The following is a 15,222-nucleotide window of genomic DNA, read 5'->3' on the forward strand; positions in this document are numbered from 1 at the left end:
GTTTCAATTTACCAGCTAGTGTGTTTAGTGGATAAAAAATGTTATTCCATGGGGAAAGTGTGTATAGGACTAAGCACCTAACTTCGATAGTTTGATGGCACCGTCTGAATTGCTTCGATACTAGTGAGTAACAAAAAAAAATTCTTGTCATTTGGTACCAAATTTCGATACCCAGCAGGGGTGGAGCTGTCTGGAACATCCGGCTGTAGCTTCTCACCATAAACAGCAATGGCAGAAGCAGCAACAGCATCTACAGCAGTTTCATCACTAACAGGAGGTTGGACCAAAACACGTAACCTGCAGGTAAGACATGACGAAGCTGTATTAAAATATCAAAGATAATGATACTGCCTATCGTTTGACATCAAAACAGCAGTTGGTCGACGGCTTGCGAACGGCTTGCGGACAGCTGACAACAGCGTCATGTGAGGCTCTGCCAACGTTAGCTGTGGATTTCTGTGTTGTTATGTTTGATTACGGTCACATAGAGACTGCTTCGCTATGTTAGCAGCCTATCACCAGCTGCCAAACCACTGCTGTTTTGATGTCAAACGATAGGCAGTATCATTATCTTTGATATTTTAATACAGCTTCATGTTGTTTTACCTGCAGGTTACATGTTTTGGTCCAACCTCCTGTTACTGATGAAGCCCCTGTAGACGCTGCTGCCTCCACTTGCTACATTTTGAGCTGTTAACCCAGCTAGCACTAACAGACAATATACTACACAAAACAACTATCATAAAGGAAAGTGATAAAACTACTTATGTTCACACACTTTCTCTTTTAAAACTAACCGTTAAAACGAGCGAGTTTTGCTGGTTGGTAAGTTTGAATGTCATTACAGTCACAGTACATGCTGGGTGCCACATCCAGACTTCATTAGCTAACAATATGGGTTGAATTGTTTGTTGTGCTAAGATTAGCTTGATGATGTCAACAGTATAAAAGTAATTGTGGTAAATAGGTTTATATTTTTTCTGTTATGAAACTGCTTTGAGTGTGTAAAAATGCCAAGGAGCTGAAATATAAAACTAAAGATTTGTACTGTAATGTTATTTCCATTTTGTTAAAATGGATTTTATAACATTGGTATCGAAAAAAGTATTGTTCAGGAACCAGTATCGAAGTCAAGGTATCGGTACCAGTATTGAAAATTTTTGAAAGATACCCAGCCCTAAGCCCTGTGTATCATTAGGTTTTGGTTTTCACAGCTGGATGGAGGTCAATCCTGGTTCAAAAGAGTCCAATTCAAGTCCAGAATAGTTCATTGTGAGGCAAGACAGTGCAGACAAATGGAGGGATTGAACTGGCCTGAGTTATGGACTAAAGTAGACATACAGATGGTGGTCTTCATGGAATAAAAGTAATGTGTCCACAGTAAAGTCTGACCTGGATTTTTGAGTTTACAAAATCCCCCAAAACTGTGTTTTTGTTAAAATGTTTGAAAAGAATCCCTTAAAGGATGAGGCTGACAATATTCTTTATATTTCTTATTTCCAATAAATCTTATGAAAAAACCAAAACCACCACGGTGTAGCCAAATCCTGATGTAACTCCAAAGGTGTATTAATCCACAAATTCACTATTTACTACTGTCTGAGTGGTCTTGCTGTTTTAGGAAATTACCAAGCTTTTTTTTTTTTTTTTTAAATAAATAAGACTATATATTATTGATGTTTTTAAAGATGTATGTCTTCAGTTAAACCGATGGGCATGGGGCTGAGTGCAACAGACAGGCTGAGAAAGTCAGACAGCAAATGGACTGCAATGGACAAATGTAGCACTTGTCACATCAGATTGTAAACCATGTATATTTAGGCTTTTTACAATTGCTGTCAGACTTATAATCTTTAAATCAGTCTACAGTCCACAGTATTTGATACTATAAAGATTACTTTAAGGTAACAGTTTAAAATAGCTTTATTGTGTGTGCGTATGTTTTTGTGTCCATTCTCACATCTTTGGCCTCCAACAGGTCCTTGCAGCGTTCGTTGCGGTTAGAGTGAGGCGCCACCTCTGGGTTGACACAGGTATGATCTCTGCTGGATAAGATAGTCATTGGCACGCTGGAGTAAGTGGTGCGCTTCAGCTCATGGGCAATTTGCGTTATCTGCTTATGTGTGCGTGTGCCAAAAAAAATCTTTGGGATCTTCTTTTTGCCGTTTTTGTCTTTGTCCTTCACATCGTCTTTGGCTGAAGAACACGGGCAACGGGAGCATGGTTCAGGGGGCTGGATGGAGAAAGAAGAAACAAATACGGAGGTGATTTAAAACTAGCAACTACCAGCAACTGTCATTTTTATGCTGATAATACAATCCTTTACTGTTGTGCTGACTCTATAAATTCCATTCATTTTATAATTCCTTGTTAAATAATGTAGAGAGAGGATGGATGTTTTCTGTGGAGCTAAATATTGGGTGATTGGAAACTGGGTCTTAGGCATTGCGCTGAGACCAGACATCTCAGAACCACATCTGTTAGCAAAGTCACTCTGCTGACAAACTAAATACTTGGAGGAAATGTGAAGGAAAGGTGGAACAATGGCTAAAAATATAAATAAGAAATTTGAATTGAACACTTCTCAACTAGTAGACGCATTTCAGTTTATTGTGATTACAAGCAGGAATATTCGTAAAGCAGTCTGCATTGATCCATAACTTAACAGGTGATTCTTGTTAATCACCTCATTTCATGGCCTCCTTTCCACAAAGGTGGCGGAAATACGTTAAAATGCATATAGCCGTTATTATGTAAATTTATCAGATTAGTGTTGCTAAATAAAACCAGCAACGTTAGTGGAATGACATGATCGGACTTTCAATATCTCCACAAACATAAGCACAGCTGTATAATACATTGTGCATCTGACTGCTTATTTGTGGTGTAATGTGTGCACGTCGTGCCACTCTGCACCATCCAGACAACATTTCATGTATGTGGACCAAAATAGCACGTCTACATATCACTTTTTGTTTTTGTGCAAATCTATGTGCATGAATGTGATACCAACCACCTAGCCACTCCACACTATTGCTAAACTAATGATAAGATTGGCTGACTATCTATTTCTGTGGCCTGACCAACAGTGGTACTTATTTCTCAATATTGCCACTGTTAATAAATTACTAATCGTAAATCTAATCTTGTTATGTTAATGCTTGACTGATGATTTCCATCAGTGTGTTTTAAAGTTTCTAGTAAATAATCAACTAATAACTATATCACATGCAAACACTAATCAAGTGAGATATGCAACAAAGAAATATGTCCTCTGTGCTGTTAGTTATTTTTTTTTAATCATCTCAAGTTAAATTACATTTAGCTTTTCAGGGTACAATGATACAAGAGGCTACCAACTCATCACTATTATCTACTGCCTGAATAGGTTTTCTGACAGACTGTCTTGTATACTCTTTTGAAAAACACACAGAGAAGCATAAAGAATTTGTATCCATACATAAGGTGTCCTGTCACTCTGCACCAGGTGACCTTTTCTGGGCCTGAAAGATGATAGGCCACCATTGTGGCGGCTGACAAAATCTAGCTGCTTTATAACTGGCTGTCCGGTGATGTGGTGTGTTCTTTTTTGCCCTGCTCACAGGTGAAGTGTAGCCGGCAATGCTTATGAAACTGATCCTGCTAATGTGTTGAGCTCTTTTAAGTGGTGTATTCTTTGACCATTTAGTGGCTCACATATATCATCCAATCACTGGCTTCTCATATCCTCATAAATGACTCTCATAAATAGTCAAATATTATTATTGTTGTTAACTTTTAAAATGATCACTAAAATAAAAATTATTTTCAGAAAGATTAGAGAGAGAGAGAGAGATAGAGAGAGAGAGAGAGAGAGAGAGAGAGAGAGAGAGAGAGAGAGAGAGAGAGAGAGAGAGAGAGAGAGAGAAACCTTTGGATGCACAGACATAAAAACCCTTTAAATTATTTTTTTACTGATCTGCTCCTTCTAAAAAAATCCAAGATATTTTCAGTGAAGAGGCTTAGATCAGATAGGTAGCAGTTAGACCTGGCTGAATACTATAAACACCTTTTTTAAAAATCAAATCTTGAAGTCCATTTTCTTATCAAACTGGCAACCAGTTAACATTATAGTTCTTGTATTGTGAATATTTAAATCAAATAAAAACCACTATGACATTTGACTGACAGTCAAAGTAGAGGGACTTGCTGTAGATCAAATGAGATGGGATAAAATCATTCAAATGAACATTTTCTTCTCTTTTCTCTAGCTGCCATCTTTGTGTTGGAAGATCCTTTACAGTGAGATGCCACAAGTTTAAAGAACTAATCCGGACTGTTTCAGATTTCCTGTCAGTCAGATGTGAAAATGTGAAGCCACCTAGTTTTAACAGGAGATTAATCATTAATCATATACGTAACAATGTAATGAAACATACTGTATATATGTAGAAACTGAAAATACAGTGTGTAGAAGAGAAAAATGATTTTACTAAAGCATGATATATATTGTTATTACAATATAAAATCATATATCTCATGATCTATATCACTAACTTCCATTGCAGAGTGGGAAAGTCTCTTTCATTAAATCATATCTCTCTCCTGTGTCTCCACTATAATTACGTTGAGTGAATAAATAAAGATGATAAAGGGGAGAAGACTGCCCATTCATCATTACCTTCTGATCAGAAAAACAACAGGTTGGTAACCTCCTGTTATGCCCCAAGCGTCAGTTTTACTGTGAGGTAGGCCTTGAGGACTGTGGAGATCTATGTTGACAGTCTGGCACTTTGAATAGTCAAACAGCTAATGGCATCAGATCAAAGGGTTAACACTGATATGCACACCTTGTCCACTGCATGGTATTATCTTTCAACTTTTGTAACAAGTGTCTGGCCTCTTTTTTTTTTTTAAGTATTTACCATTTTTTTTGTTATGATTGAATAAATGTAAACCACAAGTCTGGCAAACATGTTTATCCCTAAAACCTCAACAAATTACCGGACTGATTCCAAATAAGAATGAATGGTATGTGTTGTCACGCATCACAACATATGATGGGGATCAGAAGGTAGCACTTCTGATGACAAACAAGTAGCTAGGGTTACACAGAGGCTCAGATTTTCCAAGCATGTTTGCCCATCAAATATTACAATGTGTGATGGAGTGTAGGCCAAAGAGAGCCCTTAGAGAGCCGTCTCTCAGAGTTAAGAGGGATAACGAGCCCTGAGCCGATGTGAAAAATAAACAGAGGTGCTGCAGGGCCCCAACACCAGTTCAAGTTACCTTTCTCCTCTGGAACAGTTACGCTCCACAGCCTGGGCCCTGGGCCCGATCACCTTACCTGCTGCTGCCACATTAAATAGAGCCATCCAAATATCCTGCCCCAAGATGGCCAATAATTACTTATTCATTGGCAGGTGGGGGGAGGAGAGGTGGGTTGGGGCAGTGTAGAAGGGCTTGCTGAATAGAGGCCCTTGTCAAAAGCTGCAGCAGGAAACAGCTGACACAAGAGTATCCTTTTACGCGCCTGCCTCCCGAGATGCCAGGACAACAAGGTTTCAAGCCTGGCCCCACAGCCCAGAGCAGACACCCCCTAGAAAGGAATGTAGATAACTGGCAAAGGGGGCAAACAGGACGCCAGCTCTGCTTGAAACAAGAACATACCAGTTCTTTCAGCGTAGGACAATTCCACTGGTGTTGCTGCTTGGGTGCCGCAAGCAAAATGAGAATGCTCTGCATTCTCTATCAAACAACATACTACCTAGGGGAACTGCTTTCTTATTAACACTGCATTTAAAAAGTAGACTGTACAAGACAGGTCTACTGAGTTTCCTCAGCTATACTTGTACATCCAGGTGTACGTGTAAAGAGAAAACTGTGGGGATTGACAGAACAGAGGTCAGTGGTGTTACTGAACACCTCAGAATATTCACAGGTAGGCTTCTGTTGCTTTAGTCCCTGCCAACACCTGAGAGATGGAAATCTCACACTCCAGGGGGCCAGTCAGAGGGCACTGAGGGGCCGCAGGCAGTGGATCACTTAGGTATCACTGGCGCCTCTCGCTGGACGCCAATTTGCTACTCATTCCACAGCTTTCGAAGGCTTGGAATTCATTCCAATAAGGGTGGGCTTCAATAACCAATACCTCGGAAGACATGACACCGAACACCCCCTCCTCCTGATATGACCACACTGTGCAGGTAGGGGCCCTGGCAAATATCTGCCCTCCAAAGCACCTGTTTATCCCTCGGGCGCAGTAACCAGCGGGTGAACCCCATTCAATATTTATCCCCGTGGCTTTCACAGATCAGCGGCCCAGGCGAGGCAAACCCTCTTAATTAAAACTGGAGCTTGCTTCAAAGGGCCCCATTCAGGCCGTCAGTCAGCGCTCGTGGGACAAAAGAGCCCAGGTCATGTAGCTGCAGGGAAACTAGAGACGGACGCGCTTTTTCGACTTCACTTTCCCTCCTCCACTTTTTCCACCTCCCACCATCCACAGCTCCAAATCCAAGTCACACACCTGTGGCAGGTTTCGATGCAGTTCTGAGAGTTTAATCATTCCTGTGAGAAGTGTAACAGCATTCTATGGATGAACCTGTCTAATGATTATGGGTAACCTGTTGGTCTTTTGGGCCTGGAGAGAACTCAGACACATGGATTATTCACCACAACGGCATCTTGATACTTTAAGAACATGCTGCTACTTGATGCACCTGCTTTGGTTGCTTCTGACTGCAGCAATGGGTTCACACAAGATGCTCTATTAGACAAAGAGCTTTGCCAAAATACTCAAATAATAGAAAAACATGATTTATATGTTCTGGGTCGGCATATAATCAAAATCTGATGGACAAAAAGGACTTAATTTTCAAAATTAATTTTCAATTTTTCCCTAATATTACCACATGGTTACCTTCATAATACATCTACTGTAGGGTATTCAGCTTACCTGTATTAGAGCGGTAAGTAGATACATGCTTACATATGTGATAGAATACATAAAAAATGTAAAACATACCACCAAAGCTGCTGCAGATGTAATGATGTCAGGGGTTATAAAACATAATGATTTGTTGTAGAAGATAATTAAAGTTCAAAGGTTGTTTTTTTTTTAAAATTCAACTATGCTAAGATTTCCTTTACCAATGGCCAGTACAGACAGCAGAACGGCAGCAGCTGAAAGGCTATATGAGTATTCAGATAAAAGTCTGAATACTCTTGCACCTCTTCAATGACTGAGAACTGGTGCTTTTGAGTCTGAAGGAAATAAAAGCTGCTAACTGTGGTTCTTACTTTATGGTGCATATGAATTTTACTAGACATCCAGTTTTGTATTGTACATTTTTGTGTTAAATCTCTCTGAGGGGAAAAGGGAAGTTAGTCTTGAAAAAGCTCTCAATGAATAATTATCAGACCGCTTGACTTCATATAAAATAAGCAAAAATGACCACGTGAATAAAACAAAATTGTTCAAGTGAAATCAAATGATTATAGCTGTGTGGGTACAAAACATGCACACATGTGGCCGAGTTTCTTTAAGTGATATTGCCTTTATACTATTTTCTTAACCTTGCATGTATATACTTACCTTGCTGTTAATATAAACACACTTCTTTGCACAAACATAAAATAACAGCAAGTTTGACTAAAGCCAAGACACTTTTAAAATTTTGGCCACAGCCTTTGACAATTTGGTGGTGTATACCGCCACCCAGTGGTGATACTGAATCTACTGCTGACATGGTGAAACCATAAAATAAGAATTAGTGGATGTAATCTACACCACCAGCCTCATCCATGAGAAACTTAACCACTTTTCTGTTTCTGAGAGTCATTTATGACACTGATACTTTGGGTTCTTCCAATAGGAGGGCCCCTGTTGCACAGCATTACTTTTTGTCCGAGGAGCAATAGATCTTTTTCACGACAGACATTTTGACATGTCACAGCAGGGAAATCACAGGTATCATCAATACCATTAATTGCATGCTGGTTCACTGGGACAGGCCCGTCATTAATGAAATTAGTTATACTTGTGCATTTCCTGCTATGTCAAGTCAAAATGTCTGCAGTTAAACAGATCTATTGCTGATATTTCTGTACTGAAGTTGCTCATATTTTGGCTTAATATCTGTTAAAATAAATGAATATATAAATTGTGTTTTCCTAAATTCAGACAGTTGGACACACAACGCAAGTGTTGCTGCAGCACTGCTCCTGCTACTAATTCTAATAATAAAACACATGTATAATTGCTCCATTAGAAAAAACTCATGACAGCCTACCCAACATAACCACTGTTGCATTGATCAGCTCTCCACCACACAGGTAATCAATACAACTGTTTCATAGCAGTAATATCAGAGGTGGTCCACATTAATGCTGATATTTACAATGTAAATAAATGGACAGTATTGCCCCCTTGTGTCAGTAAAACCACATCACTGGTGTAACTCAGCATCTGTAAGTGTACTCACACAGCATGATGAAGACAAACCAGCTGCCTGGCTGTTTGGCTCCGCAGTCCAACTCGCAGGTCCTGAGGGATGATTTTCCTCCTCTGGTTCATCATCTATAAAGATTACTCCCTGCTCCAGACGCTGCCTTTTACGACTCTGCAGAACAAACACAGAAATTCACTGAGCTCCACATCACAGCATGTCTGTATTAGACACAGTACTAGCCAGTTTTGCAAAAAATTCACTTGAGACAGCTTGTTTAATCATCGTGTTCACTTGAGGAATATGTCACTACATCTTCATAAAGTGTGCTTATCTAACACGAAAGGAGAATATACAACTGGGGGAGATTGTGAGAGTGGGATATTAGCAATGTCACTGAGTGGAATTAAGTGGAATCTCTTTAATTTTTTTTTTTGGACGTAGCTTTGGCGACCACTAACAAGATCGCAAAAACTACTGAGAAAGAGACACAGAAGAGTGGGGGTGGGGGATATGGCAAAAATATCATATCACAATTTTTTTCAGGCAGGATCACGATCTTATCACAATTCTTTTTCATAATGGTTTTTAAGTTTTTTTGCAAGTTACTGTACAGTACTCAGGATTCAAGATTCAAAAAACTTTATTGTCTATGACGTGACAGAAATTTGTCTTAGGTTAGGGGCTCACAAACAACAAAACATACACCCATGAAAGACTCACATAAAATTACATTAAAACACCAAACAATTCCATAAATAAATAAGAGCAGGTGTGCAAAGCTGCATTAAAAAGTAGTGACAGTACAACTAAACTACTTTCACAGCTCAAAAGCAAACAGTTGATGTTGTTTAGAAGCATTAGCGTGTTGTTTTGGATAACTAGGAAGATGTGCACCCATTAAAAGATGCACCAAGACAGTGGTGAGCTGGCGACATGACGATGCTCAGACAAGTGGCAGGCTAAAAGCAAGATCTGACACAAGTGTCACTGCTCGCTGTTTTTGTAGCAATTGACATTAAAAACAAACAGTTAAAGCTCCTGATGTGAACCGTGCAGATAGTGATCTGCTGTGAGCTCGTTTTTACTTGAAAGGTCATTTTCTCCAGCAGATTGGAGATGTGGAACGAAGCACTCACCATGTCAGTGCTGTTACCCATTAGCCTCCTGTTAGCAGACTGTGCTGCATCATGGAGCTGAGCTGATACAATGTGCACTGTAGCACGATACTAACGATCTCTGTAAAGGCAGATTGTGGAGATGTTTTAATCGTTCACGACCTAATATCGTCATATCACACACCCCTACAGGAAATTATTATTTTAATATCTAAAAGAAATTCATCATCAGTAATGGAAGTATATTTTTCTGTTTCAAAAAACTATACTACAGACACATAGCCAGGGTCTAATAATCACAAATAAGAATACAATGCTGAACCTAAAGTGGGCTGTAACTGATAAAGTTTTTCAAAATTTCATGATGTAAAGAGTTAAGCCTTAGAATTAGAGCATACATGTAGTCAGTGTAGTGAAGAAGAAATAGATAACCGTGTTAAATATTGGAATATCACTGCTTTGTCTTGCAGTAATACTGTGCATTGCATTTTGATTCACCTGTATCTTGGTACCATCAATATGGTGGGCAAGGCATCATGACAGCATCGCAATGTGAGTTACCATCAAATTCTCACCCCTAGTGCTTACAGTATAGTATTACAACAATGTCATCAAACCAAAAAAAAGGTCAATATTCACCCTTTAAATTTGTTATACAGTGAATAGAAATGTACAATAGTATATGCAAATCAGTCATAGCTACCTTGTGTTCAGCAGTGCGAATTCGTTTCCTGTCTGGCTGGAAGTCATCATCATCTTTCTCTCGGTCAGAGTTGAGGGAAGAGTGGAATTTCTCAGACAGACGAGAGGCTATGGACTGTTTTTTAGGCTGTGACTCCGCTGGTATGGATACTGAAACACAGTACAACACATATTAAAAGTGTCTTGTGGAGTATTGGACCCCTAGTAGTTCTATGGAGCTGTTTTTTGTGGGTTTCTGTTTGGTTTGTATCATTCATGTGAACATGCATGAGCGTGTGCATGTGGGTGATGTGATACACAGTCCTGCCAATAGTTTCACAGTATTCTGTTTATCTGCAGGTGGTGGTAACATGGCAGGAGTCTTACAGGTAAAACATGGGACTCATGTGGCTTTAATAGAAGGTTAGAGTGAGACTGTACTGTAACCGGGCACAGGTGAATAATATTTCTCATAATGTTAGGTCACGTGTATTGAAGAAAGAAACATCAGGAATTATGTTGAGTATTTATAAAAACAGCATATAGATAAGAATAATAAAACAGAAGCACACAGTAAATCTAAATACTGACGTTGGCTCATTATTATACTAACATGTAATTATCTTAGTTGTTCTAAGCAAATGTAACATGTAATTACCAAAGATTTATTTGCTGAGTCCTGGTGTAACAATTCATTGAATGATTTGATGATGATTCACCACTTGATGCATGAGATGCCACTGCACTGAATCATATACCAAGGTTGGGACTCTGGAGGAAACTGCAGCTACAGTACAATGAGGTGACCTTCTCTCAAATAAAAATAGCATCTTTAGTTTATTTAATTGCTACTTGAACTCAATAGTTTCATACAAACCATGTCATTATTATAATAAGTCTGAATGCCTGCTTCTGACCGAATTTGCACCTTCAAGCAAATGACAGTTATGCATGTTTGAGATGGTCCCACTAATGAAATGAAGGACTGCAAGATACTTACTAGTTTCAGATGCTGGAGGCGGCAGCTGTGCAGCCTCTTTGCAGGGAGACAAAGCGGAGGTACAGCTGGCTTTGCTGTGGCACACACACTGACAGGCAGTGGTGACATCTGACTTCTTATTGTCTCCACAGTTTTTATCTGACTGGCTCTTGTCTTCCACACAGCTTCCTCCTTGTTCCAGTTTAGCTGTCATCGCACAATGAGACACAGATGTATGAAAATATCAGTGACACTGATTCAGTCTGCATGCGGGGTGGGCAAGTAATCCATGAAAATGTGAATGAATCTTACTAATAAGAGACACAAAAGTGGAAACATCCAAGTGAGACTGTCTGTTTGGGCCATTTCCAGTTTAATATCTGTACAACAAAGCATTTCCATTTTGTTTGTGGATAACAGGAGGCATACTCGCCTACACATTTGTTTTCTGTTTTTTTGATCACAGTCAGAGAAGACTTACCAAACTGTGCCTGCTGCCAGCTCAGAGCCGAGCAGAGCAAGGCTAAGCTCTTTCCACTTCCTGTAGGACTTTCCAGCAAACAGTGCTTTCCGTAGTTCAACCCTCGTATGATCTGCAGACAAGGTGCAGGCACATTTACACTGTCAGTTGTACTCTACAGTCTATAAAGTTCAGATCAACACAGTGTGATTAACTGTTGAAAATGCCAAATCCACATTTTGTATTGCACAATTTCAGGTACTAATAGTTTTGTTACATTCTGAGGGTATTTGCCTCTCGTCTTCTGTGAGCTGGGACAGGTTGCCGCCCCCTTCAACCTTACACAGCATGAGCAGCTATAGATAATTAATTGGCCTTTTATTAACTGCACTGCACAAGAAGGTTGAAACATCCCCAAAGCTGACACAGTTGTGTCACAGATCTATGTAAATTCCTTTTTTAGAGCTTTTAAATCATATCACAAATCAAGAAAAAAATCAAAACCCTACATCCTGACATCCATACCCATATTCACAATGAGAAAGAAACAAAAACCTACAATACACAAAGGAAAAAAAATATAGCAATGAAGTTAGAAAAAGGGAGAAAAGATCAAAGGTTACTGCAGTAGTATTCAGACAGTAATGACCATGTATACAGTGAAAAATGTTATATACACCTAGACAAATACACATTAATGCACTACAGTGTATTCAGTTCTTTTCAAGAAATAAACATAGTAACCAGTGTTAAAGGCGCACTTTGCAGGATTTTCCTTAGAAAACAATGTATAGACTCATACAAAAGTAATCCCTCTCAATCATCACTTATGACCCACCAGAAGTGTGTGGCGGTGTATTTATCTACAGAGACTCTGCCCTCTGCCTGTATTTTCTTATTATTTTGCTGTTTTGCTGCTCTCTGTTTCTGTGTCATGAATGTATAAAGAGCTACAGGTCTGTGTGTCTGCTTGAGGGCAGGGCTGAGCTACACACACACAGAGCAGAGAGGCCACAGCAGACAGGATGAAGCTCTGCATTCACACAAAATCTGGTAATGTGGCACCTTCCTGCAGGGTTGTGAGGAGGTGTGGGCATGTTTATTTTTGCTCTACAATGTAACAGCCGTGAAACAATCAGAAAATAATGTTTTATTTATCTGATTTCCAGCTTTGTTCTCGACAGCACTGCTCACTCTCTAGCTCGCTCAACCACTGCTGCTCTCTCTCTCTCTAGGCTCTTTTATACAGAGATCCTGCATTATAGCCGTACAGAACATCTGTCATCAAGCCACCTTTGCTTTTTTAGACTGAACCAAACAAAGCCGGCATAATGCCGCCCCCTTGTGTGCTTTTACATAGCATGCCGGCATTCTGGATTCAGAGGCATGTAACACAACAACATCAGCTCCCTGTCCCACCATGCCAGCAGTATCTTTTGTGCAGACATCGATCTGGCTCTGTAACTACCTCTGTAGCCTGCTTATTGGCGGAGCAACTCTGCCCCCCATTCCGTGTCAGTACCTTTTACACAGAACAGCAAGGTGGAATAAAGGCGCAGCATTCCCGCTTTGAACAGGCTGTGTAAAAGGGGCTTCTGTCCCTCTCTCTTGCCAGGGAGGAGGGGCCAACTTTGAATGCTGTGTGTTTACAAACACCAACTGACAGATCCTACATAGTATACCTTTAAACATTCAGGTCTCCTGAGTTGTTCTCAGACTGTCCACTCAAGTAAGCGAGAAATGGATTCCACATATTCAAGAAACTGGTTGATTTTCCAAATAAATCATTATGTAAATGATTATCGAACTCCATCAATCTGTTTCAGATGTATGTCTTATTATCTCATTTTTACTTGTGACAACCCAATAATTCCCACAGATTATAATAGGCTAGCATGCTTTGCAAGTGCATTTCACTGGTTAGACTAATGGTGAATGTGTTACTCACTGAATTCATCATGGCCAGTTGGGATGGGTAAGCCTTGCAGGGGAAGTTGATCTTCACTCCTCCTATGGTGTACTCCACTGAGGATGCAGCCATATTCCTCCTTTCCTGCGACACAGAAATGTTTATTAATAACAGGAAACATGTTTACTAAACCTAATGTTAAGTATTAAACAGACACATGTTCAGCGAAATGTGAGAGAAGCCACTGCTATGCTCACTCATTAACTCACAAGCTTTACGGTAATGTTAGCCAGACGGTAAACACTTCACTTGAGCCAGCTGTGTGTTAACAGCTAACACTGCTAAAAATGTGCCAATAGTTTTAACAAACGTTATTTGTCACTTTTTCCCTGTCAGTCAGCCTGCCGTTATCACTTAACTTACCTGAGACTCGAGACAGTCACTTGTTAACTTTTACTGACATTAGCTACTGCTAGTTTTCCACTCTTGCTTTTGGATTATTAACGTTACTGGTATGAATATCCCATGTTTAAACCGGTTACACTAGTAAGAAGAAATGTTCTTATGATATGAGAAGCGAACACGAGCTGTTTACGTTTACATTACCCATCCCACAATTCTTCCCGCTCATGCAAATCACATTTCACTACTTGACAGGAAGTTAGACATATTACACATAAGAGCTTCCTACAATTACTTTCTAAATAAAATCCATATTTTGAAATATCACGGATTATGTTGTAAGTCAAAGAACACACGGCAGTATTTTATTTCTAAAAATCCTTTGCAGCAGTCTAGTCTTCACCCTGCGAGTTTTCACTGGGTTCGCACCAGCACTTTTCTTACAGATGGACAATTTTTACGCTTTTATTTTGAATTCTTAGTGTGTATAAAGAGAGTTCTCTTTATACATCCATGAACCTGACGTTTATCAATCATACAACGGAAGATACGTTTTATGTTGTGACAACGCTGTAGTTAAGGTCGGCTAGATTTAGGCACAAACACCATTTGGTTATGGTTAGGGAAATATCATGGTTTGGGTTAAAAGCTCACTTCAAATATGGTGTAGGTTAAAGTTACTACTTCTTTACAAATCTCGCGAGGGTTTCGCAAATCTAGGTTTTCCATCAAGACACGATCTTCGCATGTACTGGCCTGAGAGGACCATTCAAGTGTTTTCACAAGTTATTCCAATTTATGCCTCTGATTCCTGCTCGTCCTATCGTGACATGATGACATTAAACTAAGGACCAATGGTAAAAATGGACTATTGTGTGCATGACTATATCAAGAATGGCCAATATTATATTATACTAATATATATGGCTGCAACAGAATGGAGTTGAAGACAAATTTAGGTCAGCACGTGATGGATGAAAGACTGCCAAATCTATGAATGTTTTTCAGTATTAAAAAACAAATAATACATACATATTACATGTTTAAAAAAGATAATTAAAAAGGTGGGAGAGTGAAAAGGGTTTATTATGTTCTCAATATGGAAGTCAAATAAGAGGGCAGGATCAAAATGCAACACCAAGTTTTTATGCAACTCTAAATATTCAGACAATAATCTGACATTTCATGTAACATCCTGGGCATGAGGTTATTGTGGTCTAGATGTGCTTGAGTTTTACGAATTCAGT

General features: G+C 39.4%; 1 protein-coding gene across 6 annotated transcripts in view; it reads right to left on the reverse strand.

Moving 5' to 3' along the window:
* brip1 (BRCA1 interacting helicase 1) overlaps positions 1-14,249 on the reverse strand; it is a 119,013-nt gene extending 104,764 nt beyond the window's left edge. For 5 of the 6 annotated variants that reach the window (XM_042414961.1, XM_042414962.1, XM_042414958.1 and 2 more), the window contains exons 1-7: positions 13,997-14,249; positions 13,613-13,717; positions 11,686-11,797; positions 11,226-11,411; positions 10,248-10,396; positions 8,463-8,600; positions 1,961-2,233 (exon numbers count right to left, since the gene is read on the reverse strand). In XM_042414961.1, the coding sequence (XP_042270895.1) occupies positions 1,961-2,233; positions 8,463-8,600; positions 10,248-10,396; positions 11,226-11,411; positions 11,686-11,797; positions 13,613-13,705 (951 nt within the window). In that variant the 5' untranslated portion in view covers positions 13,706-13,717; positions 13,997-14,249. Of the gene's footprint in view, positions 1-1,960; positions 2,234-8,462; positions 8,601-10,247; positions 10,397-11,225; positions 11,412-11,685; positions 11,798-13,612; positions 13,718-13,996 lie in introns of those variants that run through there. The other variant, XM_042414963.1, reaches the window with a different exon arrangement.
* Positions 14,250-15,222: the final 973 nt, after the last annotated feature.

The sequence above is a fragment of the Thunnus maccoyii genome, chromosome 6 (genome assembly GCF_910596095.1).
Source record: "Thunnus maccoyii chromosome 6, fThuMac1.1, whole genome shotgun sequence".
In the NCBI taxonomy this organism is placed as follows: domain Eukaryota; kingdom Metazoa; phylum Chordata; class Actinopteri; order Scombriformes; family Scombridae; genus Thunnus; species Thunnus maccoyii.